The sequence below is a fragment of the Dermacentor silvarum genome, chromosome 1, assembly GCF_013339745.2.
Source record: "Dermacentor silvarum isolate Dsil-2018 chromosome 1, BIME_Dsil_1.4, whole genome shotgun sequence".
NCBI classification, from domain to species: Eukaryota; Metazoa; Arthropoda; class Arachnida; order Ixodida; family Ixodidae; genus Dermacentor; species Dermacentor silvarum.
Window position 1 is genome coordinate 281,176,469 of NC_051154.1, and position 13,520 is coordinate 281,189,988.

General features: G+C 45.0%; 1 protein-coding gene across 1 annotated transcript; it reads left to right on the forward strand.

The window, feature by feature from the left end:
- Positions 1–3,519: 3,519 nt before the first annotated feature.
- LOC119440884 (histone-lysine N-methyltransferase PRDM9) lies at positions 3,520–12,151 on the forward strand. The gene is made up of 4 exons (XM_037705717.2): positions 3,520–3,676; positions 3,913–4,156; positions 10,075–10,240; positions 11,671–12,151. The coding sequence occupies exons 1-4, from the start codon at positions 3,527–3,529 to the stop codon at positions 12,149–12,151; spliced, it is 1,041 nt and encodes a 346-aa protein (XP_037561645.1). The 5' UTR covers positions 3,520–3,526.
- The last annotated feature ends 1,369 nt before the right edge of the window (positions 12,152–13,520 follow it).

A 13,520-nucleotide genomic window follows, 5' to 3' on the forward strand; every position in this document is an offset into this window, starting at 1 on the left:
CCTTTAAAAAGTGCACCACCGTAGCTACTGACATGCTGAGGCAAAGCCGCCTTACGGCACAGAATCGTGGAAATGGGGCGAGTTAGCTTGGAATAAGCGTGGGCTCGCGCAAGCCAATAATGTCATGAAATCGGCTTCAACGGTAGCCACATGAAGCGAGAATTATACGCCGAGGAGGGTAATCAACGGCAAGGGTGTAATTAGCGCCAATATAGTCGAAAACTGCAACATTGCGCCATACATTGCGCTATATCCGGGATGGACCAACCTGGCGTCTTCAGCAAAAGAAATACAAGAAAGGGTCAACCAGGCGTTGACGCTAAGACAAGCTGTTAGTAATTCCGCGTGAAATCCTATACGAACAAGACATGAAATGAGTGAATAACGAATATGAAAAAGAGATTATATGATATAATCGACCATTCAGCCATCGATTCGTACGAACCACCACGTACGTCGAGCTTGTCTTCCTTAGCGTCGACATTTGGTTAAGCCTCTCATTTTGTAAATGCTGACACTGTCGTTTTTGTGGAAACAGCTTGACGTGTTGACTGGCTAAGGCATGTATAGAAAGATTTGGTACACTGCTGTTTCAACCCTATACTCAGCGATAAAGTTACAGGGGTCTTGCAAGACATGACCCCGGGAAAAGCGGCAGTAGAAGATGGATTAACAGTCGATTTAATCAAAGATGGAGGAGACATCAAGCTTCAAAAGCTTGCCGCACTTTATACGCAATGCCTCGTGACTTCAAGTATACCAAGAAACTGGATGAATGCCTATATTATTCTAATACATACGAAAGAAGACGTTAAAGAAGTGAAGAAATATATATTCATTAGCTTGTATTGTATAAAATATTCACCAAGATCATTTCCAATAGAATCAGGGCAACACTTGACTTCAATCAACCAAGAGAAAAGGCTGACTTCAGGAAGGAATATTCTACAATGGATCACATCGATGTCATCAATCAGATAATTTAGAAATATGCAGAGTACAATAAACCCCTCTGTATGGCTTTCATATATTGTGAAAAGGAATTTGATTCAGTAGAGATACAAGCAGTCATTGAGACATTGCGTAATCAACGAGTACAGGAGGCATACGTGACTATCTTGGCAAATATCTACAAGGGTTGCACAGCAACTTTGGTTCTCCAGAAGAAAAGTAGAAAGTTACCTATCAAGAAAGGGGTCAGGCAATGAGACGCACTCTTTTCAATGTTATTCACTGCATGCTTAGAAGAAATACTCAAGCACTTATACTGGGAAGGCTTAGGAGTGAGGATCAACGGTGAATATCTCAGCAACCTTCGGTTTGCAGTTGAAATTGTCCTATTCAGCTACAATAGACACGAATTACAAAAAATTATTGATGACCTTAACCGAGAAAGCGTCCAAGAAAGTGTCCAAGTGCCCCGAGAAATATCCAAAACACAACGATAATGTTCAATAGCCTGGCGAGGGAACAAGAATTTAGGATCGGCAGTAAGAACGCTTCCTCGGTGGGGTTTTTCTCGGTTCACTTTAGCGCGCATAGCTGATCAGGTTAGTTCAACTAGAGAATTTGTGTTTCGCATGCATTGTAGACCAAACAAATGCTACTCTGCTACTGAAAGCGAATGGGCACGAACAAAAAATCAAAGGACACCTAAGCGCTTCTGATGAGCTGTGAATGCGAAAGGAATAATGCCCAACTGAATGCCGCTGAGCGGTTGTTCGATTTATGAAGCTCGTTGTGAAGCTTGGCGCGTTTTGATTTGGCCTTACCGAAGCGCAGTGAGAAGGCAGCTTGCTCGGCCAAGGAACATGCGGGTAACACAGAGGGAGGGCGACGTGGCGTTGCGGCGATGCCTTCACGCAAAAGCTGGCGCGCTACGGCAGCAGCAAGTGTTGCCTTTCGCCCGCTCTGCTCCGTCGAGGGGTCGCATCCAATGGGAACTCCGTCGAGGCGCACTCATGACATCGCGTCACAGCGAATGGGAATATAGGTCCCGTTTCGCTGCTACAGACGCCAGATCTTTAGCTCAATCAAATATTTGACGGTACGCATCAATAAAAAATTGGCAGAGGCCATCTCACGATGACTGTCGATGGTAATGCGTCTAGCATTGAATCAATATAGCGACGCAATGTAAGGCCAGTCAGCCTCTAGAGTCTGTAAAGGAGTACGCTTAACTAGTTCAATTACTCACAGGGCACCCTGATCATGAGAAAGAAATTTACAGAATAATAAAATTGGGTTGGAGTGCATACGGACGGAACTGCCAAATCCTGGCTTACCACTGTCGTTGAAAAGAAAAGTGCACAATCGTTGCATTCTAGCGGTGCTAACCTATGGGGCCGACACTTCGAGGTTAACAAAGAAGCTCGAGGGCAAGTTAAGGACCGCACAAAGAGCGATGGAACGAAACATGTTAGGCCGAATGTTAAGAGACAGGAAGAGAGCGGTGTGGATCAGAGAGCGAACGGGGATAGCCGATTTTCTAGTTGGCATTAAGCGGAAAAAATGGAGCTGGGCAGGCCATGTAATGCGTAGGATGGATAACCGGTGGACCATTAGAGTTACATAATAGGTTCCAAGAGAAGTAAGCGCAGTCTATGACGGCAGAAAACTAGGTGGGGTGATGAAGTCAGGAAATTTGTAGGTAGAAATTGGAATCAGCTAGCGCAAAAAGGGGGCAAATTGGAGATCGCAGGGAGATGCCTTCGTTCTGCAGTGGACATAAAATTGGGCTGATGATGATGTGATGATAATGTTTCAACCGTGAAGAACAGGGGTATCGTAAAAGCTTCATTTTGCCTTGGCGTTTACGTTCCGTAAAGTCACTAGTAAAATAAATGTTTCTGGAAGAGCTACATTTTGTTCTCGTCACTGCAGGTCTTTACGAATCATCCGTGTTCAGCAGGTAACTATTATGCCTCGACAGTGCGACGTTCAATGTTTCACACGCTGCAAGCCCCTGAGTTCATTTCAGTTTTATTGTCCCGAAAAAAATACGCATTTCTGGTAGGGATACCTGGGCAAAAAGCTGTTTTTTGACAGCTTGACTGGGCCCGGGCAGACGGGAAACTTTTAGCAGTGGTGACATTCAGGAGATGAAGAAGATTAATGATTAAGCATAGCCATTGGAGCTGCACCACTATATCTGGTCTGAGTCGTCACAAATACGTCGTGATAAGAGTAATTGGAAACGCTACCTGAATGGCGTTTGTCAAGGCTATGGCAGGAATCTGCCGACTCTATCGGCACTGCGAGAGAGAGAGAGAACATCCTTATTATGTAAATGCAGCTTTGGAGAGGCGTCCTCATTCCAGAATGCCTTGAGCTCGGGCCGCGTCCTGGGCCCTCGCGATCAGCCGTTGCTGATCCTCGAGGTCGGATCTGGCCAACGCCCTGCCAGAAAGCAGCTGCGCCCAGACGATATACTTATTGTATATAGTATAGCCACGACCTAGGAAATATTTCCTATGTATATCTATTGCAGGTTCCTCTGGGTGACCCAAAGCGCGCAAATAAGACCATGCCCGATGGGTTGTCTGTGCGCCGTTCAACGATCAAAGGCGCCCAGCACGGCGTGTTTACCTTGAAGCGGCTGCCCAAGAGGCTGTGCTTTGGGCCGTACGAGGGCGTCAAGGTGGACAGCAGCGCTGCAGACGGCTACACCTGGCAGGTTTGTGTCATGTGTGATCCCGCGTGTCAGCGTGCCGAAACAATCACAGGCACCCGACAGATACTAGTGCAAAGAGTGTAATGATAAACTCTACGTATAACTCAACAAGACAGAAGGAAGGGACTAGCCATACAGTGTCGTGTCTCGTCCATTTGTGCTGTGTCTTATGCAGCGCCATCAGTTGACAGTTGATCATAGCTAGATTTAGACCATTCGTGCGTTGTGGCCCGTTCCAGATCCGCCAGAACGGCCGAGTGTTCCTGGTGGACGGCCGCCCTTTGGACCGTACCAACTGGATGCGCTACGTTAACTGTGCTCCAGAGCAGAGTCAGCAGAATCTGGTGGCGTTCGTGCGCCAGGGAGCCGTGTACTACCGCACGTGCAAAGTGGTGAACACCGCAGAGGAGCTGTTCGTGTGGTACGGTGACGATTTCGCCAAGCAGCTAGGTCTCGCCGGCAACACAGGGGAACAGAACCATGGTGTGTAGTCGTTCGTTTGAATACAAACTGTTTGATGTGACTTGAACCGAGACTTTACAGAAACTTTCTGGGCAAATGAGACCAACGAAATGGTTGTTCTTGGTCGTTATGAGATGATTGTCTTTTTCAAGGTGGGCTACCCAAAGGTATTTCCGAAGTGTATTTTTAGCTAAATAGGTAAAGTGGAAAATGCATGTTTTAAATATACATTTTTGGAAACAAGCCCTAAATGGTAAAGTTTCAGAGAAGCTAACACAGCATCCAACAAAGTTGTTTCTGAAACCTCAGCCGAGATACAGCAATCACTGTATTGCTATTCCTTTACGCGATTCGTAAGCGTATCGAGCAGCACTATGCTCATGGTTATTCCATTGACTGGTCAGCCGTGAACAGTAGATAAGACACAAGTAAATTCAAGCCAGGGAAAAGAATTCCTAGTAAAACATAACCCCGAGTAATAAGATTCAGTGCGTGTTTGTAAGCAGGCTGTATCGCTTCTCCACTCTGACTTATGACTCAAAATGAATACCTAAAAGTTTGGTAATCTCATTTAAAAATCCGGTGCAGTAATGCTGGACGACTACAAACAGAATGTGATCAGTCTCATTTGCCAAAAATTATACACGTAACACTTATGAAATGCATGGTTTAAGTAACGTAAATACCCGGTGTTTCAGATAATTCGCGCCAAGACTTACAAAATCTACGTGCGCGTTGCACGAACCTCTTGAACAACTCAGAATAGTTTCACGATAACCTTAGGTGAATAATTATTATTCGTTATTTAATTAACTTCTCAACTGTTGTTTTAAACGCAAGACCTTCAATGTAGAATTTGAACAGCCTATTAAGACATATTCGAATAATTTGTTTCCATAGTGACAGCTGCGATGACTTTTATTTTCCGGGCTGCAAAGAAACTGCGCGACATTTAAAAACATGCCACGTGAACAGTCGCTGGCGCACAGCGACATTAGTGCCCTGAAACATGCTACCAACGATTGATTGTGATGCTGCACGCAGACACGATGGTAATGATGGACAGCACATGGCTTTGCGTAAACTTCGTCCTTATGCCTTCAAACGACTTTGTAATTTTACCAACTGATCACTGCAACAACACGTCGCGGCACACATGCCCCAATTCCCAATGATTAGGCTTAAGCTCAGAGAGACCAGTTGCCTTGCTGTGCTTATATATACCTATGAGTGCTTGCAAATATGGAAATATAAATGGTAACTTGGCAAGAACGTTTGGATCAAAACGAATATTAGACAAATGCATGCGATAGCCATAATTTTCATAGCAGCAAGAAGATCATTGAGCCAAAGTTCTCCCTAGCAGATTTCGTCGGAAACTTTATAAAACAAAAGGTCTACACAAGAGAAGCTTGTTTGGCTTTAGTGCTTTTGGTATTTACACTATTTCTCGAAATTCTCCCCAGATTTTGAATTCACGCCTTACCAGTTCTGTAGTTAAGTAAAAGTTAGCAAATTAAAGTTTATAACTGAATATTTTTGAAAGAACAATACTCTCGTCCATAGGACGCCCTTTAACTAAATGTGAGCGCCGTTCGAGGCAGAATTACTCTGTTATCTTGAAATTCTTGGCAACATATAGTTGGGACAGCTGGTATCAGGTCTGCTAACTGGAGTTTGGGTTGTTGATTCTGGATTGTCAACAAAGTGCCGCATAGTACAATTATTAAACCGGATAGCTTTGTTTGACTCTTTCGACACTTTTCGAGGTTGGCCTTTCACCGCCAATACAAAGACGCCGACGCAAAGGGCGTTTGTTGTCGCGCAACCTAGTAGCAAGACGTGCTCGTCGCTGAATGCCATTATATGTCTATTCGAGACGCACGTGCTGTCGCGCGAAAACTTTGTGACATCTGAAACGTGGTTTAGCTGCTGTGGTGGAGAGCCTCGGAAGGACAGCCCACCTTTTCTCATGCCGCCATCTTCCTGTGGAGGGTTCGAGAGAGGGCCCTGGTGGGAGGGGAGGGTGGTAGTCGCCTTTCACGCCAGTATGTTTGGCTCACCTCACGAGTTTTCCTTTAGTCGCGACACTCGGAACTTGGCGTTTTGCTGCACTGAGACACTGCACCGATAAGACGCGTTTTGTTTGCGCGTTCAGTGTAAACGTGTCAGTGCAGTTCACGCCTTAATAGCTCCGAGCAAACAGACACGCCACGGTATCTCACTCGTGCAGCAGATTGCAGATCGCTAGCGTCGCAGTATCAACCTAAGTCACTCCGATCCAGTGGCGCAAGTTGCCTACCAGCTTGGGCCACTATATGTGTCCTTGGTTGTTGCATCGTCGTCCTTGCAGCTTTTGTAGCGAAAGCTACACTGGCCGCATTCTCGCCGTTTCGCAGTGGCCGGTGGCAGCACCGTGAGCTGAGCCGTTGCCTAGCAACCGCCGCAGCTGGCTGGCAGCGTTTCTTTACTGGCGTCTGACACGCGTCTTTCGCCCGGCGAACTGCTTCACTGGAGAGGATCCGGAAAGCTAAGCGCGCGAAGCTAGCGTCGGAGACTGAGGAAGAGCTAGCCGTTCGGCTCGCAAAACGCTTGGACTTGTCGGCTTATAATTTATACCTGGCTTATATCGATGAGTGTATACCTAAGTACAGCTAAATCAAAGGCTATCCAAGTGAAACCAAGACTTAACCAAGTTTTCGCTTTGCATATAGGCCGTAGCAATTTTTTCATCGGACTCTCGTCATGCCATCGTGGTCGTGTGACCATTGACATTCGAGCTCCACGATTCCGTTTGTCATCGTACAGTCATCGTTACTCCATCGTCGTCATACACTCTTCGTCGAACCCTAAATTACATCGACGTCAAGCTGTCGTCGTTGTGCGAAGATGTGCGACCTTGTCAAGTGAGTGCCACAGCAAAGTGGGCTGATACAGGAGAATGTCGAATGTAGCCGAACCAACGGAACTGTCAGAAGGACAACAACAGAGGCTAAGTAGACATCAGAAATACGGTGCGTTACTACATTGCTCGAATGCTAATCGAATTACAGTAGACAGGGATCGTGACATTAGGTATGCCGTCATTTTTTATCTGCTACATTTGTATTTATTAGTAAACAGTATGGCTGTCCTGAAACCAACATAGTAGTTGTGTTGCCTGTGTGGCGGCTCTGAAGGCCCAGCCACGTGACTGCCATAGCGTTGCCTTTAGCCACGGAATCACCTCATTTTGTATTGTATGGTTTATTTTAAGCATGAAAAGCTTTTAGCTCCCGTTGTCCCCAACTTTCAAGTGACCTCGAGCCAAAAGTCAGAGCAGTTATCCGGGAACTCAAACGAGAATATCCGGGCTGTCAGACGAAATCATCCGGGCAACCAGTCACAAGGTATCTGGCTCTCTTCTTCTTTCTGGGGTTTTACATGCCAAAACCAGTTCTGATTATGAGGCACGCCGTAGTGGAGGGCTCCGGATAATTCTGACCACCTGGGGTTCTTTAACGTGCACTACAACGCAAGCACACGGGCGTTTTTGCATTTCGCCTCCATCGAAATGGGGCCGCCACGGCCGGGATTCGATCCCGTGACCTCGTGCTCAGCAGTGCAACGCCTTAGCTCATTGAGCCACCACGGCTGGTGTCTGTGGCCCTCAACTCTTTGTACAAAACCAGATTACATACGCTAGTTACCGTCCAAACAAGTTCTAAAGAAGCGGGCAGATCCCACGCCCTGTGGGAATCTATATTATGCACAGCAGTTAACGAACCAAGTTAACGAAACGACCATGAGAGCACTAAGACGTAGGCAGCTCTTTCATGACCTACATGATACGTATGTCATGACATTCATGTCATGAGTCCTCAGCAGTTTTATTACCTACGCCTAAGAGATCTTAGGGCGAAACCCTTAGTCTTACTCGTGACTATGACTTCTACCACCATCCTTTAGTGTTTCCTTCACTTAGTACCCACGCCCGAACCCATTTCAGTATTTTTGAGTGTTAATATTTATTCGCTGAGTCATTCTCGTTTTTGCTGAGTCATGTTGATGACTATGACTTCCACCATTATCCTTTAGGATTTCCTTTACTTAGTACCCACGTCAGAACCCATTCCAATGGCTTTTGAGGGTTAATCGTTTTTCACTGAGTCATTGTCATTTATGCTGAGTCATGCTCATGCCTATGATTTCTACCATCATCTTTTAGTGTTCCCTTCACTTAGTGCCCACGTCCGAACCCATTCCAGTGGTTTTTGAGTGTTAATCTTTTTTCGCTGAGTCATTGTCATTTTTGCTGAGTCATGCTCTTGACTGTGACTTCTACCAGCATCCTGTAGTGTTTCCTTCACTTAGTACCCACGTCCGAACCCATTTCAGTGGTATTTAGTGTTAATCTTTTTCGCTGGGTCATTGTCATGACATATGACACGCATGTCATGACATTTATGTCATGACCTATCACTTATGTTCGTCATACACTCCTGTCATACTATACCATTTTTGATACCTACCAAGTTGACGAAACGACCATGAGAGCACCAAGACGTAGGTGACTGTTTCATGACCTACATGACACGCATGTCATTGACATATCATTTATGTTTTTCATATACTCTTGTCATAGTATGCCAATTTTACTACATACCAAGTTACCGAAACGACCATGAGAGCACAAAGTGGTAGGCGGCTAGATAGATAGATACGGTCAAAGTAGCACATGTTCGCAAATTTTGCTTCCAATTTCTTCCTAATGTTTGTTCACAATGCCACTCAAGCTGGAATCTTCAGTATACGCTCAAGTTATATTTGTATTTTCTAATGGCGACGTTCAAAAGGCTGATACAGGGAATCATATACAATTGACTTTTATCTTTTGGCGCTGAGACAGGGTTGCCTGTGCTCTTTTGAACGCCAGTGGTCCGTGAGTCGTGAGCGGTCCGCGACAAGAAGAAAAAGTAGCGACAGACGCTGAGTGCGCTGCACTGTTATAAGTAGACAAGCGGTTGAAGGCGGCGGCACCACAGGCAGCAAAAGACGCCATATGGCAGCCATTTCACGCTTATATCTGCTCTCGATTACGGGAGAGCCAGCATTTTTTTTACAGCGAAGCGGTATACCTCTACCAGCTAGCCAAGGAAATTTTGTTGTCGGCGTAAGCAAAACACGGCAGGCTCAAAATTGAATACAAACAGCATATCTCCTTTTAAATGGGACATACAGAATACAATTCAGCACTCGTTTTCAAAAGAACAACCACAAAACAAGCATCAAAGCCACATGATGGATGATAAGGCGCGTGTGAACAAAGGGAACAACCTCCGACGCGTTGCGGTAAACATTAGGTTTGCAGCTGCTTCGAAGGGGGGTGACGTCATTCAAAACCCTCGAGAAACCGGTGTGTCTGGGTATACTCTTTGTAGAGCCACGTGTGTCACAAAGGGTAATCGTTGTGGGTGTCGTTTACAGCGTTCCTTCTCCCACGTGTGTCTCCCGGTAAAGATTACGGTTGCGTGAGCTACTCAGAGTGGAAAAGTACCCAACAGCGTAGAAATCATGTAGTGATGTCACCACGGTCTAGCAACTCATTCAGTTCATTCAATGCCACTATGGGTAGACTCCGGAAAGTAAACACGCCGGAAGAACAGCGTGAACATAATGTCATTGTATGAGCATAAGTACATTTCACTTGTCTCTGATTTCACTCTTTGTAGAGCCACGTGTGTGAATTCAAGTGACGTCACAACGTTGTGGGTGTCGCTTACCACCTTCACAGCGTGGGTGTCCAACCACCTTCACAGCGTAGACTGGAGCCAAAGTTTCTTTTCTTTCCGAAGAGAACTTTCCTAAAAAGGAAATGAATAAAAAATATATACACAACTTTAAATGTACTGCGGTTATGGCGATTCACCATGTTTGTTTCTTTGTTTGTCTGTATTAAGCGGCCGAGGTGGACGTCGCTGCAGCACCTGAGGTCTTCTCCTACGAGGAATGCGGCGATCAGTTCACCGTGAAGCAGCTGCTGAACAACCACCGGCGACGCAAGCACATGCAAAAGCCTCAAAAAAAGCACCAATGCGTCCACTGCCCTTACTCCAGCAACAGAAGGTGAGCGAAGATGTGGCAGGCACTTGATATATGTTGCTGTGTTTCTTGTGGGGTGCTATTCGCTGGCTGATGAGAAATAAGTCTTCCTTTGTTTTCAATATCGTGTGTTTCGAAAGCCCAAATATCATGCATGCTTGTGTTGTAGGCGTACTTCATCATGTTTTCTGGCATATGCAAGCATCAAAAGACGCTTACAGGTGTAATTAGTCCTGAAGTAAGGGCAACAGTCGTTGCAGCCTACAAGGGAGCGAGGTTGGAAACTATGCGCACAGATATTGAACAATGGTGACAGTATGGCTTGAACATGAACACCAGTGATTCATAAAACTGCATGCTATATTCAAGCGTGCACAAACTTTCGGAGCGTTCCATAAATTAATAATCTGTGCTGTGAATTGTAGCACTGCAGGGTCATTTATTTCGTATGAAAACCGGTTACATTGCATTTTAGTTTAGCCGCCGTGACACTTTAACTCCTAATAAAATTAAAAAATACGTGTTTTGTTCGCTCTAAACAAAAGCAATAAAATTGTAAGCATGGTAGTTTTGTAAGCATGGTAGTTGTAAGCAAGTTAGCACGGCATGCCTTAAAATTTTGTAGCTTTCATGCACAGAACAGGCATGAAATTTCTGTTACCCATTATCTGACACAACATTATAGTGGTTCATTTAGATGCTGCAAGTTTTGTGGCAGTCGACTTGGCCATGGTAAGGAGGAGATATTGCTGAGCTCATACTTAAATAGACAAATCGAAGCGTAGTCATACACTCTATGCACGCTAACTGTTAAAAAATTTTATTGCTATTTTTAAATTTATTTATATAGCTAAGCGGCTCTCAAATCCAAAAAAGAAAGAAACGGCAAGATCCTCGCAAGCTTGGAGATTCTGGTTATTTTTCGTAAGCTCTACATGTAACATCAGTGCTGGTAAAACTTACAGAAGTGAGCACACTGCTTGAGCAATATAGGCGTGATGTACCGCAGCTATATTGTTGGCTCTGTAAATATTACTCCAAATAATGCGCACTTTCGGCATTACATTAATTTTAAACGCTTATTAATGTACATGTCAAAGTTTGCATATTCCTAAACTGTATGCGATGTATTCCGAGTGCACTTGAAATATAATTTCTGCGTATTACTATTTTCTACCTACGCGAATAGAGACAACGTCATGTATACGAAAGAAAACTTCTAGGCTCGATAGAAATTCGTCATCTGCGTAGCCCCTCCAAAATCTCATTTCATTATTTTTCTCGTTTTTCTTCTTCTTCTGAGCGCGGGAAGCCCAGAGTAACGGTTGGAATTTGTTTAATTGATATCATCTTAAACGGAATATCGAAGCTGGTGCAAATGTGGCAGGATACGTCTACTGCCAGCGTCGAAATGCCGCTCTGTTCGCTTTCTTTTTTCGTCCCCACCTTCGCAGGAACGACATCACCAAACACCAGAGGATACACACGGGCGAGCGGCCTTTCATGTGCCACATCTGCGACAGGGGCTTCAACCGGCGAGCACATCTCAGAGGCCACATGGTGGTCCACACGGGGGAGATGCCGTACGGGTGCCCAGACTGCGGCCAGCGGTTTACGCAGGTGTCAAACATGACAACTCACCGGAGGCTGCAGCATTCGGCTGAAAACGCTCAACAACATGTGTGCCCCAAGTGCGAAAAAGCATTCACCCTTAGGAGGAATCTCACCAGACATCTGCTTATTCACACGGGTGAGAAGCCGCACGCCTGCTCTGAGTGCGGCATGAAGTTTGCACAGAGCAGCCATGTCAAACGACACAAACAGGTCGTCCACGGCCGCGAGTACCCGCTGAAGTGCCCGCACTGCGGCAAAGGGTGCATCAACATGGCAAACCTGAGAAGACACGTGCGGGCTCATCACAACGACGACGACTAAGAGAAGGACGATGAACAGTGCAGGGGTTTATCCCGAATGTCGACATTGGGGGGGGGGGGGGGGGGGGAGGTACCAGAACGCGGGGGGGGGGGGAGAGTGTTTATACGAAGTATGGCTTATCATTTTTAAGCGAAAGGCGGGGGGGGGGGGTCAGAAGTTCAAGGGGTTGGCGCTCGTTTTACCACGTTGTTTTATTTAATTCAGGCTTAACGGTTTTTTCATCAAATGGAGACGGAAAAGCTGCTCATTAGCTGATACACTAATTAACCCTTTATGCAAGCATATTAAACTACACCTTACGAGGGGTTTTGTTCTTGTTGGTGAGTTGATTTTGTTGCGCAAACAATACTACAACCAAGGTGGAGACAGGCAGGCATGAACGAGCGCTTTATAGAAGGCTGAAATGTGTGCCTCGTTTTTTATTATATATTCAGTACTATATTTAAACACCTACGGCGTTCTGTCCCCACGTTTAAAAATTGGAGGAACATAAGGGACAGCATTTAGAGTTTTCATTTGATTGCACGAAGTTTATTCTTTTTTTCTATGCAGAACAAAGTAAAGCAAGTTTTTAATGTACAAGTCTTATTGAAAGAATAAAGTTCATACGTTTTCAAAGCTAAGTAGAATATCACTTTGCACAAGAAAAAAAATACCAAGCACAATAGGCACGGAGAAGCCACATACCTGAAACAATACATTTAAAATATAACAACTAAGAACAAAAAAAGAAAATTCGGCAGATCCCACGCCCTGTGGGAATCGATGTTATGCGAAGCAGTGTGCCTTCCAGTGCCTTCCAAGTTAACGAAACGGCCAAGACGTAGGCGGCTGTTTCATGACCTACGTGACACGCATGTCATGACCTATCATTTATGTTCGTCATACACTCTTGTCCCACTGTGCCAATTTCAGTACATACCAAGTTAACGAAACGACCATGAGAGCAGCAAGACGTAGGCGGATAGATAGATATATAGATAATGTCAAAGTGGTATATGATCGCCAAGAAATTATTCACATTTAAAGAGTATATATGCGCATCATGTGCGCTTCAATCCGGTACGTACAATATCCAAAGAAACTACTAGGCCAACCATGGCTACCACATTCACAAAATAATAATAATAAAAAAGATGGGACTACACAAAATACACAATTGCACCGTGTCACCCCGCACGTATCTACAATACCCGACGTGGTTTCTTGGTTCACAACATATAGGTTTGGTTTGGTGCATATACGAGTTATGTATAGCACAACCCACTACAGGGGATTGGTCATGAATCGGGCGACATTGGGTAGAAACCGGAAGAATACTTAAATAGGATTTTATTATTTAAGAATGACATATGAAATGAATTCTAAT